Here is an 18,533-nt window from a genome sequence, read left to right as displayed (position 1 = left end):
GCTTGCAAGGCAGGCGCTTATGCCTCTGAGCTAAACCCCCAGCCCCCATCTCCAGATCTTTTAAAAATATGTATTTTGGGGCCGGGGATATAGCTCAGCGGCAGTGTTTGCCTGGCAAGCGCGAGGTCGTAAGTTCGATTCCCGGTACAAAAAACAAACAAAAAAGTTATTTTTAAGAGAAGGTCTTGTCGCAATTGCCCAAGGGAAGCTTACACTTTCGTTTCTCCTGTCTCAGTCTCCTAGAGTGTTGAGATTACAGTCACGTATCACCGCATCTGGCTTTATCTGTTTTATCCTACTTCTAGTCAAGTCTATGAGAAAGATAATCTTTGCCAGTTTTGTTCAGTGATTCTCCCTCCGCCTCTCCCTCACCATTTACAGCAGCACCAGCCACATTAACAGAGAACATCGCACTTCCGGAAGTGTCAAGCAACAAGATTACGTGAGTGCGAATTGAACCTCGTAGGGACTTGTACTCACTTGGTTCTGATAGCGAGGCTTTGTGAAGTCGTCGCGCTTCTTTCACAACTTCCGTGGCGTCGGCGCTAGGTGTTTGCGTCACTTCCGGGCGGCGCGCGCGACGGAGCGGCCAACGGCCTGCCGAGCAACATGCCCAAGTGAGTCGGCCGGTGAGATCTGAGGGAGGTGGCGGTCAGTAGTACTGACCCAGGAACGGGCGTAGAGCGGAATCGGGTTCTTGAAGCCTGGAGGGAAAAGCGGGGGTCTGGGGGAACGAGCAGGTAGGAGGTCGGGAGCTCTGGCCCGCGGTTTTGGACTCTGGAGGTCGGCCACACATACTGAGGGCAACAAAAAAGCCTGGGTGTTGGAGAACGTTTTGCTTGACCCCTTCGAATTGTGAGGTTTTTGTTTTTTGGCTTCAGTGATCAGCTCTTCCGTGGATAGGGGACATCTATTAACTGGTTGACATCTTATTCTCTTGCACCTCTTTTCAGGTTTTATTGTGACTACTGTGACACGTATCTCACGCATGATTCTGTAAGTGGCTGTCTTTTTATTATTATTTTATTATTGAGTCAGAGTTATGCTGTGTAGTCCAGGCTGTCCGCGACCCTTCTTCAGTCCACCGGCCTCAAATCTTCCCAAGTGTCTTTTCATAATTTAAAAAAAAAAGCTCTGTGTATAATAATTAAATTTTAAAACAATTTCAGTGCAGATTTCTTTCATCCAGCTTTTTTCAATTTATCCATTTCTGTTTTATTATTTCAGATTAGCACTCTCCATAAAGCTCAAAAAGGTTCACACAGGAATAGTACAAAATTATCCCAAAAGTTTTTTTTTTTTTTTTTTAAATTTCAGATAATCTTGGTAATCTCAGCCCTAGACAGTCCTAGGAGGATCGGGGCCAGTTTGAAGCCAGTCTGGGTTCCATAGTGAGTTCAAGGCCAGCCTGGATTACATAGCAAGAGCTTGCTTAAAAAAAAAAAAAAAAAAAAAAAAAAAAAAAAAAAACCTAAAAAGCTGAATTATATTTTTAATTAAAATATAATTAATTAAATTATTTAATTAAAAAAGAAAGGGGGCTGGGGATTTAGCTCAGTGGCATAAGCGCTTGGTTGGCAGGCATGAGGTGGCAAGCTGGATCCCCAGTATCAAAAAAAAGGAAAATGGAAACAGGTCAGTAAATTGAGAAATACAGGGAAAATAAAAAACAAATGTTAACTAGAGAGGATGGATAACTCTAATATGTAGACCTGATCGCAGGCTGCTCCTGGGAAAGGCAGGGCCCAAGGAGAGCAGTGACTGTCAAGACTGTCAAGGAAGTAATGGATACAGCTGCTGGCAGGATGCAGCCTCCATGGACTCTGCCCTAGGACCACAAACAGACATGGATGAGGGGGATGCCACAGGCTGGGATCTGAGGAAGCAATGGTACCAGGATCCTTCTATTCCCAGCCTGCTGAAATTGAATGCCTGTTGTTTGAGAAAACTTTAGAAAGATTGAAGAATGAAAAAAAAAATTATAGAAGCAAGCATTCCAGGAGTCTACACTTGAAGCTCAAGTATTTGACTAAAATGGAAATGCCTTGAGTTGGAACAGAGTACTTTGATTTGATTAAGAGCTACTAAGACCCAAGTGGGTGTAGTGATCTGTAATCCCACTGGGATCTGTAATCCCAGTGAACTACTTAGATGACAACAGCTGAGACTGAATACTTCATTTTGTAAGATTGTGTTTCAGGGGCTGGGGATTTAGCTCAGCAGCATAAGTACCTGCCTTGTAAGCAGGCGGTCGTGAGTTCGATCCCCGGTACCGATAAAAACGAAAAAGACAAAAAAAAAAAAAAAAAAAAAAAGTGTGTTTCAGGTGCTTTACAGGAATCATTTTGTTTCATGCTCACAGTTAGTCTGTGAGGTTAGCACTTCTATTATCTTCGCTTTGTTGAGGAGGAAAATGAGGGAGAGTATATATGAAAAATTGGATGTTACAAAACCAGTAGTTTGTATGGAACTGGAAGGTAAACCTAATAAATCCAACTCCAGAGTTCTCTTCCAGCGGTTCACAAACTTTTTGGTCTCAGGGCCTTTCCACACTAAAAAATTATTTAAGCTGGGTGTGGTGGCACACACCTGTCATCCCAGCACTTGGGAGGCTGTGGGAGGAAGATTGCTGTTTTAGGCCCACCTCAACTACATAATGAGATTCTGTCTCAAAAAAATAACAAAAATGTACTAAAAAGTTATTTAAATATTAAGCCATATTGACTGTATTTGAAATTAATACTTATTTTAAAATAACAAGCTTTTTACATGCAACAACATTTTTAATATGAAAGTTTTCTTTTAAATTTGGTACAGGAAAAAATTCAATATGAACAAGTGCATTGTTTTAGAATCCTCCTGAATCCCTTGAATGTCTGACTTAACAAAAGATAACTGAATTTTCATCTTTTCTTATATTGAAACTGTTGTATTATGTTATTTTGGTTATGTGAAGAAACAGTTTACGTGGATATATAGCTAAAGGTGGCAGTGATATAGGATCTACAAATGATGTAAGGAAAATATTACAACTCCCAACCTGCTGGATGTCCGAGACACTGAGTTTGCATACCGCAAAATCCAAGAGTGAATTCTAAGAAACGACAGGGGTTAAGAGGAGGAAATTTTATTGAGGGAGAGCAGTCCTAAGAGACAGGAAGGGCCCAAGTGGATTGTTAATGAGCCCATTTCTCTTTAAGATTTTTTTTTTTTTTGAGGGGTACGGGGATCAAACTCACGACCATGTGCTTGTAAGGGAGGCACTTAGGCCACTGAGCTAAATCTCCAGCCCTATTAGTCCATTTCTCAAAGGTAGTTTTATAGAATAGAATCAGGAGATGGGTACAACATAGGACAAAATTGTGATCAACCTAAGATGACAACTATAGCCACTGAGGTAATGATGATCCAGTGGGGAAGCAAGTCTAATATAGCAAGTGAACATGGGAAGAAAAAGGGCTTTTTTATAAGAGATGAGTTAGGAGGTCCTGGTCACCCACCTGGGTGACTGATTTCTAGGTAGGCTTTATTGGACCGGGTGATACCAGTTATAGTGTATTGCTAATCCCTTGGGAGGCACATAGGCCAGGTCATACTGTCTTTATCTTGAGGTCTGACCTTCAGTGGATGCACTTCCAACCACGGTTGTAATGTGTTCTCATCCTCTGCACTGACTTGGAGAGCTTATCTCTGTCTTGATTGTTACAGTTCTACCTAACTTAACTGTCTATAAGAGTACTGCCATTAACCAATTAAATACTACCTTACAGTGTTACATCAAAATTCAATGCATATTAAAAAACCCTTCAATGCATAGTCTTGCACCTTGAATGAATTTTACTATGCATTTCATAATATGATTTGTGGTTTGGATTGGTTCTCTGGGTTATGTCTTTTGGTGGGCATTTTATTATATACTTTTTTTTTTTTTTTTTTTTTTTTTTGGTACTGGGATTGAACTCATGACCTTCTGCTTGCCAGGCAGGCACTTACACCACTGAGCTAAATCCCCAGCCCTTATATACTATTTTAAATTGACATTCGTTAAAGTTGAAATCTGATTAAGAAGCTGTCAAGCTTAATGGTGGGAAACTAAGATTTTTTTTTTTTTTTCTTTTATCGGTACCGGGGAGCAAACTCACGACTGCCTGCTTGCAAGGCAGGTGCTTATACCGCTGAGCTAAATCCTCAGCTCTGGAAACTAAGATTTTCTAAAATTCTAATATTTTGTTTGAAAGCTCAAATACTAACAATTGCTTTCTTTGAAGGTACAGGGCACTTCATTTCTGAGAAGCCTCAGTATCCAGTTTGTTTCTCAGTCATTCAGATAAGATAGCAACTAGAAAAATAATGTGTCTGTGCCTCCTTGAATAGTACCATATTTAGCATGCAGATGTGCTTTGTCCATCTTTTCTTTGTTTGCACTAAAATATTAAACTCAAGAGTTGAGATCCAGTAAATTTAATATTTTATTGCTTCATAAAGGAGAATGCATGACATTGAAACACAATGATTAGTAGTACATTAAGCATCACTGCCTTGATTAACCCTAAAGACCAGCAGTCTGGCATTGACATTGCTGACACATTGGAAAAGGAATGCCTTAGCATTATTACAGAAACACTTGTTGCATAGCCCCTAAAGAGATGTCAGAGACCTTTTGGTGTCCGTAAAGCCATACCTTGAAAACTGCAGTTCTGGAGTTTCCTGCTTCTGCAGGAACTGATTAAGAAAACTTAATCATCTTGAATAGTAGTTGGAAGAACCTAGTCAATAATTTCTGTGTTGCCACTCCATTTAAACTTGTTTCGGGACCGAAATGTAGTGCTGAGTGAAGCACTTGTGTAGCATGTATAAGGTCCTGGGTTTAATTGCCAATATGACTGACAAAAAAATCACAAAATCCTTCCTAATATGTGCTCAGATGTAGTAGTTCAGCATTAACAAATTTGGGGAATGTGTAAGGTGTTTCCTCAAGAAGAAATAATAACTAAATATTTTTATAGATTGTCCTAGTGGAGACCCATCTAATAAATTTATATATTTTAGCTAGGGGGTGAGGATTTATCTCGGCACAAGTGCCTATCTGGCAAGCACAAGGTCATGAGTTTAGTCACCTGTTACCCCCCACCCACAGACACACACAGACACACAGACATGTTAGTCCTTGCTTGTAGTATAGTTCAATCTGTCGTCATCATTCCTATTTCCTCATAGGTTAAACCCCTAGTCATAATTTTCTTAAAATTGTTGGTGTGGAGGTGTACTTTTCAATCTTTTGAATGTATTTTCATATACCCACACATCTTTTCTTGAATTCAGGACCTTGTACATGCAAAATAAGCATTTTACCATAGTGGTATATCTCCAGCCCCTGATATGTTTGGTTCATAAGCATAATTTTGTTGTTAGGCATAACCACTGGAGAGTTTATCCCAAGAGTCATTCAGACAGAGTGTGTATGTACTGACTGTCCTGAGCATTGCACAGGCAGCTGTCATTTCATCTAGTCCATTCCTTTTTTTTTTTTTTTTTTTTGGTACTGAGGATCGAACTCATAACCTTGTGCTTACCAAGCAAGCACTTGAACCACAGCTAAGTCCCTGGCTCTCAACTAGTCCATTCTTTGCACGAAATACACCTGTATATCTTAGTTTATATTGACATGTTTTGCATCTGTTTTTTTTAGAACATTATATTCACCTTTCATGTTTGTTAAGTTCTGGTTATTTTGTTTTGCTAATTTATGTTTATTTTACTTGTGAAAATAGCCTCAATTTTGTGCCATAATCTATGAAAACTCTTATCATAAGTGCATTAGAATAGTTTTTTTTAAAAGACTTCTACATAAATCTGTCATACTCTTACAAAACAAAGCAGACATATTTGGGACTCTTGAGACTGAAGAGAAAGGACGTATCAAAGATTTGCAAAAGAAAAACTTAAAAAAGGTAAAAATGTTGGCATATCAGAGAGGAAAAGTCTGTTATAAAGTGGGAAGACAAAAAAAGTCTGTTCATAATACAGAAATGAAAGAACATTAAAGAACAAAATCAAAAAAAGTTTCAGTAGTGGTCAGTGATTATAATAATTCTATGACTATTGTTGACAGAGTTGAACAATATCTAACAAGCCATCCTGTAAATCAAAAAGCAAGGAAAAAATATTATGAAACATGCACCTTCTGAACCAAACATTATGGAACTTATTCGTGCAAAACAAGGCAATTAAAATAGTCATTTACAGTTTAGATTCTCTAATAGATCCAATAATTGAAAAATACAGGATAATGAAAGACCAATCAGGTTGTCCATCGGTGATGTCTTCACTGTTAATTTAGTGGGTAGGCATTTATCATAACACGCACAGGAAAAAGAGAAGGTCAATACAACAGTGTAAAGGGTATTGCCCAAGGAGAGACAGTAGTCCAGAAAGAATTCAAAAGGAGACCAGGTACTACTGTTCAGACTGTAGTGTTGCAGTGTGTGTGTGTGTGTGTGTGTGTGTGTGTGTGTGTATTTTTATTTTTAATTTATTTATTTTTTACTGCCAGGGATTGAACGTTGCACTTGGCAGGCAGCCACTGAGCTAAATCTCTGGCCTTGCATTGTGTATTGAATGTCTTAATATATATTGTCTTATATATTCAACAGAAAATCTGTTGAATAAATTGGATTAAACTGTTGTGTTTCCTGCTATAAAAATAACCAAAAATGCAGTTTGTTTTTTTTTATCTTGTGTTTAATTAGAATGGTAAGTGGTTAAGGCATCATTGTTTGTATTAACATAAGCAGGGTTTGGTAGACAAGGAACAATATTTTGAAATAGACTAGAAAAGACAGTCTCCACTACATTAACTTTTTAAAAATCAGAGTCTTAGTATTATTCCAGGCTGGCCTCAAACTCAGGGCAGTTCTCCTGCCTCAGCCTCCCAAGTGCTGGGATTACAGGGGTATACTACCACGCCCGGTTATATTAACATTGTCTCTATTGCAGAAGCAGTAGTCATGCACAGCATTAGGGAGGGAGGTAGACAACCATGAGGAATATCTGAAGAGATCTGGCTCCCAGGTCCTGATTTATTGCTTATCAACTATATGAGTTCCCCCCCCCAGCTCTGTGTTTTAAAGCAAGTCTTTAAATGTAAATAGACATTTTTTTAACATAGCTGTTGACTCCTTGTGTAGAAGATAAAGTACCATATTGTGTCGCAGGATCATGTTTAGCATAGAGCCAAAGCTAGCCAGGGGTACCTAAATAAAGGTAAAGTTTTGTAAACTTTCTCGTTCCTCTGTCTGATAGAACTTTTTGTTTTCCAGCCGTCCGTGAGAAAGACGCACTGCAGCGGTAGGAAGCATAAGGAGAACGTGAAAGACTACTATCAGAAATGGATGGAAGAGCAGGCTCAGAGCCTGATTGACAAAACAAGTATGTTTCGGCCTCTTGTTCTGCTGTGAGAGAATGGTCCTATTCTTTCATGTCCCTGTCTCTGTTGTTTTCCACAGAAGCAACTCGTGCTGAATGATAAATAGGCGTATTTGCCCACACTCAGTGAAAGAACTGGAAGGTCACTGGTTTCCCAGGAATATAGGAATACCTTAGTGTTAATTATTGGGGATAAAGCAGTCAGAGCAATTAGGTGTGGTTAGATCGGGAGGTGGGACAGAGAAGAATGGAGTTGCCTGGTATTTTCAGTTAATGCGAACCAGATTGTACTGTATGTATAAATGAGGATCCAACGTTTTTCAGAATTGTTGGCCTTCTGTGATAGTAAAAGTTGTGAACAGGCTTGAGAAACTTTACTTGGGTTTCTTATTTATAGCTCTGAAAGAAGCTCAGTGATGTAACCAAACAGGCGGGGTATGTTTTGGAACCCTGCGGTACGGCTGCATTCTGGTGTTCTGGCTGGTTGGGTGGGCCCACGGCACTGACACAGGTTGCTTTTTACTTTAGGTCATACTGGCACTTTGGGGCCTGACTTCTTAAAAATTCATTGTATTCAGAGCTAACAGGCTGACGAAGGCTTTGTGAGATGATTTTAAAAGAAAAAGACTTTTCATTTTTTTGTGAAAACTTAAGTTTAAAAAGACATTTAATGAGTGGGCATGCTGGCTGGCCTTCAGTTTCCCATCACCCAGCTGCCGTAGTCCTGTTTAATTTGTACCAGGTTCTCTACCTTGGCATTACTGACAGGGCTGTGTAACTATTTGTTGTGGTGCGCTGCCCTGTGTGTCTTAAATGTTTATCAGCACCTCTGGTGCCAACCCTCTAGTAACCAGGCCCACCTGTGAGCCCGGCCAGAGTGTCTCCAAGGAGCCAGGCATGGAAGCACAGGCCTGTGACCCCAGCTACTTGGGACGCTGTTAGAGCCCAGCACGGGCAGCTGAGACTCAGTCTAAAAATAAATGTTTTAAGCAGCTGAGGATACAGCTCAGCACTCCCTGGATTCAGGCCCCAGTACTGTAGGAAGAAAGTCTGCAGCTGTGGCGGAGGGCAAAGTTGCACCTGAGATTCTTTTACTTACTGCATTTGCTCCCTTTCACCGCCAGCATTTTAATGGAGCAAGTCTCAGCCATTCTCCCATTTTACCTGAAAGTAAATTATGGTGTAATCCCAATCCCCCACCCTCTTTTCTTTGTTATTGTTGTTGTTGTTATTATTATTATTATTATTATTGGTGTTTTTCTTTTTTTCTTTCTGGTATGAGATAGATGATCCTGCCTCTCCCTCGTATTCAACTGTAACAAAGGTGTACCTCACTACACCTACCTGTGTGTTTTTGCTTGTTCTCTTTGAAAAGATGTTAAAAATTTCCTTGTTGGGGCTGGGGATTTAGCTCAGCGGCATAAGCACCTGCCTTGTAAGCAGGTGGTCGTGAGTTTGATTCCCTGTACCAATAAAAATAAATAAATAAATAAAAACTTCCTTGTATTAAAGGACTAACAGTATACTTGAGTATTTTTCATATGCAGAAAAATAATTTGCAGTGAATAATTTTTTAACAGAATCCAGGGTGCTCTTAACATTGAGCTACATCCCCAGCTTTTAAAAAATGTACTTTTTTTAGGGGGACGGTACCAGGGATCAAACTCACAACCTCGTGCTTGCCAGGCAGGTGCTTACGCTGCTGAGCTAAATCCCCGGCCCAAAAAGTTTACTTATTTTGAGACAGGGTCTTACAAAGTTGCCAGAGATAGCCTCAAACTTGGAGTCCTTCTGCCTTAATTCCTGAAATAGCTGGGATTAAAGGTTTTGGGGAGTGTTTATTTGGTGGCTTTATCACAAAAGGTCTCACATACTAGTGCAGCTGGCCTTGAATTTACAGTCCCCCTGCCTCAGCCTCCCCAGTGCTGGGACTGTAGGTGTTCACTGCCACTCGTGGCTGCAGTACATATTTGTAATAAGGGAGACCATTTCGAGGAGAGGAGCAGGCAGTCCCGGGACTCACCTCGTGATCCCTGAGTGTATCTGGACACTGAGTCTGTTGCTACGCCATGGATTGGCTTTTCCTGCTTTAGTTTTCCCAAGCTGTCCTGCAAGGTGTCCCCCTTGGATGTGGGGAGTAGCCTTAGATTGAAACCCCTTCCTGAGATGAAACCCCTGAGAGAGCAGAGCCTTTGTTCCCTGCAGTTCAGATGGTCCTTCATAAATCTTCACTCAGGGTCAGCTTTTTAGATCTGATCCCATGGATTATCAGTGATTAATCCTTCTCTGCCTAGTGTTGCAGTTTTGGAATGCCAGTAACAATGGAACATATTAAAAGTTTTTCTCTTTAAATTCTTGTTCCTTGAATTTTTCTAGGTAACATGAATTTCCTGCAAAAATTGAAAAACTGCAGTCTTCAGCATGAGTGGGTTAGCTTGGGAATGTGACTTCCTGTGCACGGGTGACAGTGGAGCGGGCTGGGCCCCAGCACTCAGTTAATGGGGAAGGGTTATGTCAGATTAGAATCCAGTGCCGGGTACTGGATTCAGGTCCTGTGTGCTGAACTATCTCCACACCTTTTTTATTTTTATTTTGAGACAGGAGTCTCACAAAGTTCCCTGGTCTGGCCTTGAACTTTCTACCTCAGCCTCCCAGAATGCTGAGCTTATTAGGTGTGTGCCACAGTGCTCAGCTATTTGTGATTCTTTCAGAAATCAAGTTTAAATGATCTTCAGGGTTTTTTTTTTCCCTTTTGCCTCATGTATGTGACAAAAAAGTTACTAGTATTGGACCTTCTGGTTTTTTGAAAAGGTCCTCCCTGTGTAGCCTGGTTTGTCCACAAACTTGAAGTAATCCGATCTGATTTGTTCTTGGTGCCCTTGGACTTTTTAAATGAACATGCTCCTTCTGAGCAAGCACTTTGCTCTGAGACCTACTTTCTTTACTGTCTCTTAGTTAATTTCAAACTGGTAAACTAGTATAGTATACTAGTATAGTTCACCCAGGACATCTGAAAGGTAGATTTGGGATTTTCCTTTTTCTTTTGGTCTGTTTTTTTTGAGAGTTTGCTGCTCTGTAGCCCAAGATGGCCTTGAACTCCTTCAGGATCCTCTAGCATCAGCTTCTTGAATGTTGGAATTACAGGCATGTTCTACCAAACCAGCTTAGAATAGGAATTATTTTTGGTAATGGGAATCTAACCCAAGACCTTGTGCTTGCCAGGCATGTGCTTGTGCCACTGAGCTATATTCCTTGCCCTAGGATAGAAACTTAAAAAGCCTATCCTTCAGCTGGGTGTGGTGGAGCACTCCTGTAATCCCAGCATGTGAGAGGCTGACCCAGGAGGATCAATTCAAGTTTGAGGCCAGCCTGAACTGCATAGTGAGACCCTGTCTCAGAAAGACAAAAAAAAAAAGCCTAGGGCTGGAGATTTAGCTCAGCAGGCATAAGTGCCTGCCTTATAAGCAGGCAGTCTTGTTTGATCCCCGGGACCGATAAAAAGGAAAAAGAAAAAAAAACAAAAAAGCCTATCCTATCCTTTGGGGGATGTGTCACACATTTTTCAAACAAAACTGAATGATTTGAATTGATGATAAACCACATATACAAATTAAAAATGAGTACATCTTGTTGGTAGAAGACATTGGTTAGATAGGAAGGGTTTTTTTGTTTGTTTATTTGTTTGTTTGTTCTCCCCCGATGTAGTTTCTCTATGTAATTAAGGCTGGCTTCAATTCACAGAAACCTCCTCCTGCCTCAGCCTCCCAAGTGCAGGTGTGCACCACCATGCCTGATAGATGGGAGATTTTTACTTGAACCTCACGGTTATTTTAGTTATAAAATATGGTTAGTGGTTGTAATCCCAGCATTTGGGAAGCAGAGGTAGGAGGATTAGCATAAGTTTGAGGCCAGCCTGGACTAAATAACAAGACTGTTCACACACACACACAGACACACACACACACACACACACCAAAAAAAAGTTAAATAAAAATAACTTTAACACACCTATTAACTGAATAAATTCTTAGAAAGATTTAAAAACTTAAAGCAATAAACACATTTGTCACAATGAGTACCTAAGATTGATTTAAAACTGTAATGCAGGGGCTGGGGATTTAGCTCAGCGGCATAAGCGCCTGCCTTGCAAGCAGGCAGTTGTGAGTTCGATCCCTGGTACCGATAAAAAGGAAAAAGACAAAAAATAAAACTGTAATACAAAACACAAAAGACAATTATATAAAGCCGGTAGGGAGAGACCAGATTATTTACTGGAGTGAAGTTATTTAAACTGTTGAAAATTTGAAAGAGAAGTGATTTAGCAGTAAATGGGTTATTAAATGCTTGTTTATTGTTGTTTTTACCCCTCACCCTCTTCTCCACAGCCGCTGCCTTCCAACAAGGGAAGATCCCGCCTACCCCGTTCTCCGCTCCTCCGCCCGCGGGGGCTATGATCCCGCCTCCACCCAGCCTGCGTAAGTGCCCACGCTCCTCTCCCAGCTCCGCTGCGGGGCAGGCCTACCGGTGCTGGTTGATGAGTGTGTACAGTAGCTTCCACAGTTAAGTTCTGGGCATGTCACAGGCTCGGATTTGAACCTGCGGCCTCACGTTATATTAAACCACTGAGCTACATCCCAGCTCTTTTCATTTTACTTGGAGTCAGTGTTGTCTAGGCTGGCTTCAAATTTGAGATATTTCTGCTTCAGCCTCTTAGGAGTCAGAATAACAGGCAAATGCTGTTACACCTGGCTAGAGTTAGCTTTTTGGGGTGGTTTTGTTTGAGACAGGGTCTTACTTAGACTCACCTTGAATTTGCTTTTATGGCCCAGGCTGGCCTAGACTTTCAGTGATCCTCCTGCCTCAGCCTCCTGAGTGCTGAGTTCACAGTCATGTGCCACCACACCTGGCTTGAAGTTAACTTTTGATGGTATTGTTAGTAACTGTTGTATTTGTGACAGCACAGGTGTGAGTCTGAGATAGATTTGGATGGAGAGCTCAGAATGAATCTGTAGTTAGATGAATTGATAATAGCACATTAAATTATTTACTACTATGAACACAACCCTGGAGGGCTATAGTGGCTCAATAAAAGTCTTCAGTCTTTGACCCTATTTCTAACCCACCTAGTAGTATATCTCTCATGAGAGATAAGATTTGGAGTGGTTTGAGGGCCCCTGATCTCTGGGAAGTTCTTTTTGTGTAGGAGGCAGGAGGAAACGGAGTACCAGGTCACAAGTCCTCTGGCTTTTGGGAGGGTTCAGATTGAAATTGGATTCAGAGGCCAACCTTGTCATAAGTTACCATGGATGTGAGTACAGAGCCGTTGGTGACGGTTGCATGCTAATGCAGTGGGGTCACTAATGGCCTCCCAGACTATCCTGGCGCTGATCAGGCCCCGGATGTCACAGCTCTCAGGTCACTGTGTCTCCTCCTCCCAGCTGGTTTCTTTTTTGTTTTATTTTGTTTTGAGTTTGGTTTTTCTTCTTTCTTTTTGAGTACTGAGGAGCAAACCCAGGGGTCTATACATGCTGAAGAGCTGGTTTACCACAGATCTATGCTCCCAGCCCCCCACCATTGTTAATGGCAGTAGTAATTTACCTGGCTGTTTTTTTATTGTTGAGTATTGAAGTTGTTACAGAGTTCTGCTATTGCAAATGATACCATCAGGAAATAGGCCTGATGAGATCTCTGAAAACAGCCCTTGTGTTTCCAAAGAATGTTTTCAGTCTAGCTTGATGTTTCAAAAAAAATCTAAGATTAGGTACTTGTAGTACTTTAAGCTCAACTTTTGTTCAGAGTTTTATAGAAAGTATAGAAATTAGTGTCCTTAGAATTTTTCTGTGGCTTGGTTATTGAACCCAAGGCCTTGTGCACGGCAGGCACATGCTGTACCAGTGAGCTGTACCACCAGCTCAAGAATTTTGCTTTGAAACCTGAGGAACCTAACTTGGTTTTATAGTTGGAGCTAGGCAGTTGTTCTCACATCTTAGTCATACAGTAGCTGTAGTTTCACACTTGTGATTTTTATGGCTGTACTACCACCAAAGAAACGGAAGAGGTCTGTTGTTTCAGAGTTGAACCAGTCCGTGAGACCCAAGAATTTCATGAAGAAGAGAGAGTGCCCGGGGGGCGTCAGTGTAGTTTAACTCTCGGCTCCGTTCTCTTTTAGCGGGTCCTCCTCGCCCTGGTATGATGCCAGCACCCCATATGGGAGGCCCTCCCATGATGCCAATGATGGGGCCCCCTCCTCCCGGGATGATGCCAGTGGGACCTGGTAAGTTGGAAAGTCTTCCTTTTCATATGTTCCACTGTGTTTTAATTCTCTAGTCAAGCGAAGTTCTTAATTAGCTGTCTAAACGCAATTCTTAACTAGCAGTCTAAACATGTTATTACAAGATTGTAGCAAATTAATTTTGGTCCTAAATGGGAAAGAAGAATATTGTTTGTCAGTATAATTGAATGATATCCAACTACCCTGGATAGTTGGATATCCAGGATAAGGTTGCCTATGTCTTTACTTTATCTTCTGTTTCCTTGTTTCATCCTGATTTTAGCCATTTGTGAAGAGAAGGGTATGTTCTGTTTTGTGGGGTTAAGGAGTAGATAAATTGTCTGTTTTGATTCAGAGCATAGCTGCCTCCTCTGACACATTTAATCTCCCTAGCTAACTAGGGCCAAAAGTAAAATAAAAATGTTTTGGCTTCTTTTCGGCCTTATATTTTTGTGATACTAAGGAATAAACCCAGGGCATCGCTTATCCTAGGCAAATCCTCTACAGCTGACCTCATCCCCAGCCCTTTATTTTTTTAAAAAGTTTTATTTGGGGCAGGATCTTGCTAAGTTACTCTGGCTGGCCTAGAAATTGTGATCCTCATACCCTCACCTCCTGAATAACTGGGATTACAGGCACGTGCCACACACCTGGCACTAGCTGGGTTTTGTTCAGTAAGCTTTCTTTCTTTTTTAATTTTTTTTCTTTTTTTCTTGTGGTGCTGGGGGTCGAACCCAGGGCCTTGTGCATGCAAGGCGAGAGCTGTCCCACTGAGCCACATCCCCAGCCCCGGGAAGCATTTTACTTACTTTTAAATTATTATTACTTATTTTGGTGCTGGGGAGTGAACCCACAGCCTCATATATACTAAGCAGTGTGCTCTGCCCCTGAGCTGCACCTCTCAACCTTAGACATTTTGTTTTACAGTTTTCTTTGTTTGCAGTGCTGTAATTCTGGTCAGGGTCTTGCCCACGTTGCCATGCTCCCCAGCCTCCATCTTTTTTTTTTGTCTTTTTCCTTTTTATCAGTACCGGGGATTGAACTCATGACTGCCTGCTTGCAAGGCAGGCGCTTATGCTGCTGAGCTAAATCCCCAGCCCCTATAGCCTCCATCTTTTAATGGAAACATAACATTAATTTGCAGATATTTCTGATACTTGTGCAGGACTTTTTTGAGAATGAGTCCGCTGATTGGAACACTATTTCTTGCAGAAGCCAAAAAACCATAACCATAATTCTTTTTCTACCAACTTTATTTTCATTTTCTTTCAAGTGGTTAAAGACATAAGATGCAGTCTCCTTTCAGTCTTTTATTACATTTAGCCTACCAAGTTTGTGGGCAATTTGCCTGAGTCTTAAGTACATCCAGTTAGTTTTCATAGAAACAATTCTCCTTTCACATTCATATTTTACTGATTTTATTGTAGAATAGTTAAATTATACAGTTAGTAATAAATGACTGATATAACACAGTTAGGGAACATTTGACTAATGCCTATAGCTCATCTGGAAGAGCAGACTGCAAAGGTATTGGAGAAGCTTTGTGGCTAAATTATTCAGTGTGCCTGCTCAGTGGGGTGGGCGAGTATAGAGTTTTCCTGACTTCCTGCCTTGGAAAGCCAACACATAAAGTAACTTAGCTGCTTTAGCATTCTTAAATCAGGGTCACAAATTCAAGTACATAGATGGCTCAGAGAAGTGGCGAACTGTTAAATACATGACTGTCCAAAGAAAGCTTCCAGGGGCTGGGGATTTAGCTCAGCAGCATAAGTACCTGCCTTGCAAGCAGGCAGTCGTGAGTTGCGATCCCCAGTACCCATTAAAAAAAAAAAAGAAAGAAAGAAAGAAAGCTTTCAGCTGACTGTGGTGGCATATACGTCGGGTCCCAGCTGTTCAAGCAGCTGAGGCAAGAGGGCTTTTTGAGCCCAGGCTGCACAACAGAGAAAGACTTTGCATGACCAAGAAAGAAAAGAATAAAGAATGCCTCTAGAACTCAGCTTTAGCCCAGGGTTGATAATTCAGAATGCAGGCTTTTCTGTTTTTTCCAGGTCAGTATAAATGGTAAGATGTGGGGTTTGTGTTTTAAAAAAGTAGAGGATCCTTGGGGGTGGGTGAGTGTAGGGATGATGGGGGACAGCTAACCAGCATTGGCCATGGGTGGACAGACACCGAGCTGAATGATGGGTACATGGATGTTCATTCCTCTTTCACTATCCCTGTGTGGATCTGAGTGTTTGCATAATACAGAGGTGAAGACCCTAGAATCTCATATGGAACCCTAATGATGGCAGCCAATCCTAGTTAAATCCACTGGGGCCCAAAGAGAACAGGGTTCAGGGCCCAGCTTTTACCTTCTGGTTTATATCAGTCTCCTGTAAAAATGGTTCGTTAGGGACAGCCCTTTCTGTGGGATTCAGAAGTTTAGTACTCTATGTTCCTGTTGAAAGTGATCTTTAAAAATTCCGTGCTTGTTGGGTTTTGTGTCTTTGCCTAGCTTCTTGTGTTTCCTTTTTTGTGATAAGGCTATATTTAACTTCGGATATAGTTTCCTCTTGGACCATTTGCTACAAACCTTTAATCAAAATTATTTAGTTATAAATAAATGAGGTGAAATTCAGTCCTTATGAGGAATTATATAGCATGAGAATTATGAAATGTAATGTAATGAATATCCATGCGCCCAGCAGCCAGCTGAGGAGGCGGGATGTTACCCCTCCACTCGGAAGCTGCCTGTGCTGTTCTCCTACCCTTCTGCCTGCCTTCCCCTGCGTGGCGCATTTATTACTTGGTTTGTGGAAGGGACACTTAAAAAATTCATTAATACTTTCTAAAATGCATTCGAAAATAAAATTTTGTGTGTGCTAATTGTTATAAATCACATTATTGCCTATTATTTTTCTTGACTTGAGCTAAGTATGGTTACTAACAGGTTCTCAGCATGGGCCTCCTGCTCACCTTTCCTACAACTCCGAACAAACGCTTAGTGGTAAGATTGTCCTCTGTGCCTGTGTACATTCATGCGATAGCTCCTGGTTATATGGTGGATATAACTGGTTAAAAGAGCTGACTGAATAACATGTGACTTAGTTGTGAATTTCCCTAAGGGAGAAAAAGGTCGGTTTAGGGAACCAGTGTCGCTGGTGATTTCTCAAAAGCAGTCTATTTATAGTTTCCCCCTTACTATCATTAAGATCATGATTTCCACATGGTTCTTGTGTTGACTTTTTCATTTTTTGTTTGAGAATGTCTGAGTAATTTACAGATGTGATGAATTTGTTGCATTTCTTCTGTCAAGTACGTCTTTTTTCCAGCATTTTGCAGGGGGGGTGCTTTTGTTTTTGTTTGAATTCCCATCACAGTTTCCTTAGTGGCATTTGCTCACTCCTTTATCCTTTTTCTTTGTTTTGTCCTGCAGCTCCCGGAATGAGGCCCCCCATGGGAGGCCACATGCCAATGATGCCTGGGCCGCCGATGATGCGACCTCCCGCTCGCCCCATGATGGTGCCCACTCGGCCCGGAATGACTCGACCAGACAGATAAAGCCGGAGGGCGGCCTCTCTGTGTCTGTTTCACATTATTTGTTCTGCTTCTCCAGGGGATGGTGGTGCTGGAACGCCAGGTGCTTTCTAACAGCACGGATGACAAAACTTGCTCCCCCTTCCTATCAAAGAGAGAATAGTTTTGAAGGGGGAAGTGGGATAAAAGTGCAGAAAGTTACAGTTTCGGTTGTGTTGTGAAATGCGAAAATAAAGTTGTCAGCTCTTTTAGTTAAATGTGTGTTTGCCTTTTCCTCCCCTCCGTATCCTGTGTATTATAAAGAAAATGAAACACTGTAGTTGTGTTCCTCTAGCTCATTCTGTTAGCAAGACCTATGCTTGAGATGTTTTTGCCTTAGCTACAAAGCCCCTTTGGACACCTGCTTTTATTTATTACTATTATTTTTTTATTTTTTGAACGCACCAGACAAGTGTTTGAGCCACTGAGCTAAATCCCAGGCCCTGGACACCTGCTTTTAATTTGTAAACTTATCTCTTGTTTTTATCATTTTGTGACAGGGTCTTACTATGTGATTTAAGCTGGCCTTGAACTTGAGGCATTCCTGCTTCAGCTTCCCAAGTGCTGGGATTACAGGCATGTGCCATTATGCCCAGTAGTAAGGTTGTCTTGTGTAGGGCCCTGATAAATCTAACAGAGCCTGTCTGCCTCCCTTGTTTCCCTCCTGGGGTGTTTCTTTAGGGTATTGGGGATGGAACCCAGGCCCTTGAGTATGCTAGCTAGGCAAGCATAGAGCTTTCATTGGGTAAAATAAAATACTTTATGTAGTAAGTGGAACATTTTAAGTTTCCGTGCTGAAGCAGGGAAAATACTTAAGTGTTAAGTGCATGCAAGCTAAAAACGGAGAGTTGCTTTCACCTCAGCTTCTGCTTTTTCTCAGTTCCCTTTCTTGGCTCCAAATAGCCAGAACCCCCATAACTATGTAGATCTCCATGGTATAGGAAGTGCCTTGATTTGTTTATTTCCTTTCCTTATATTTTTGGTGGTGGTAGGGATTGAACCCAGGGCCTCACCCCTGACAGGCAAGTGCTCATCCACTTGGTTACATCCCTAGCTTCAGAAGCTGTCCTTAGAGTGCTATTCGCTGGTTTTTTTTGTTTGTTTGTTTGTTTGTTTGTTTGTTTTTGTCTTTGTCTTTTTGAGACAGGGTCTCACTATGCAGTTCAGGCTGGCTTTGAGCTCACTTTGTAGCCCAGGCTGGTCTCGAACTCACAACGATCCTCCTGCCTCAGCTTCCTGAGTGCTGGGATTACAGGCGTGAGCCACCATGCCCAACTGCTAT

General features: G+C 41.4%; 1 protein-coding gene across 2 annotated transcripts; it reads left to right on the top strand.

The window, feature by feature from the left end:
* Positions 1–455: 455 nt before the first annotated feature.
* Snrpc (small nuclear ribonucleoprotein polypeptide C) lies at positions 456–17,469 on the top strand. Of its 2 annotated transcripts, XM_023566712.2 has the most exons (7): positions 456–617; positions 954–996; positions 7,320–7,428; positions 11,811–11,900; positions 13,595–13,699; positions 16,626–16,682; positions 17,112–17,469. In XM_023566712.2, the coding sequence occupies exons 1-7, from the start codon at positions 610–612 to the stop codon at positions 17,234–17,236; spliced, it is 537 nt and encodes a 178-aa protein (XP_023422480.1). In that variant the 5' UTR covers positions 456–609; the 3' UTR covers positions 17,237–17,469. The 2 variants fall into 2 exon arrangements, with proteins under 2 accessions (XP_023422480.1, XP_003473746.2); XM_003473698.5 differs by lacking the exon at positions 16,626–16,682 and having other exon boundaries at positions 457–617.
* Positions 17,470–18,533: the final 1,064 nt, after the last annotated feature.

This window comes from Cavia porcellus, unplaced genomic scaffold (genome assembly GCF_034190915.1).
Source record: "Cavia porcellus strain 051 isolate PalLab524CR breed Dunkin Hartley unplaced genomic scaffold, mCavPor4.1 scaffold_28, whole genome shotgun sequence".
Classification (NCBI taxonomy): Eukaryota; Metazoa; Chordata; class Mammalia; order Rodentia; family Caviidae; genus Cavia; species Cavia porcellus.
Note: the sequence above shows the minus strand (reverse complement) of the source record. Positions and strands in the feature narration are given on the sequence as shown.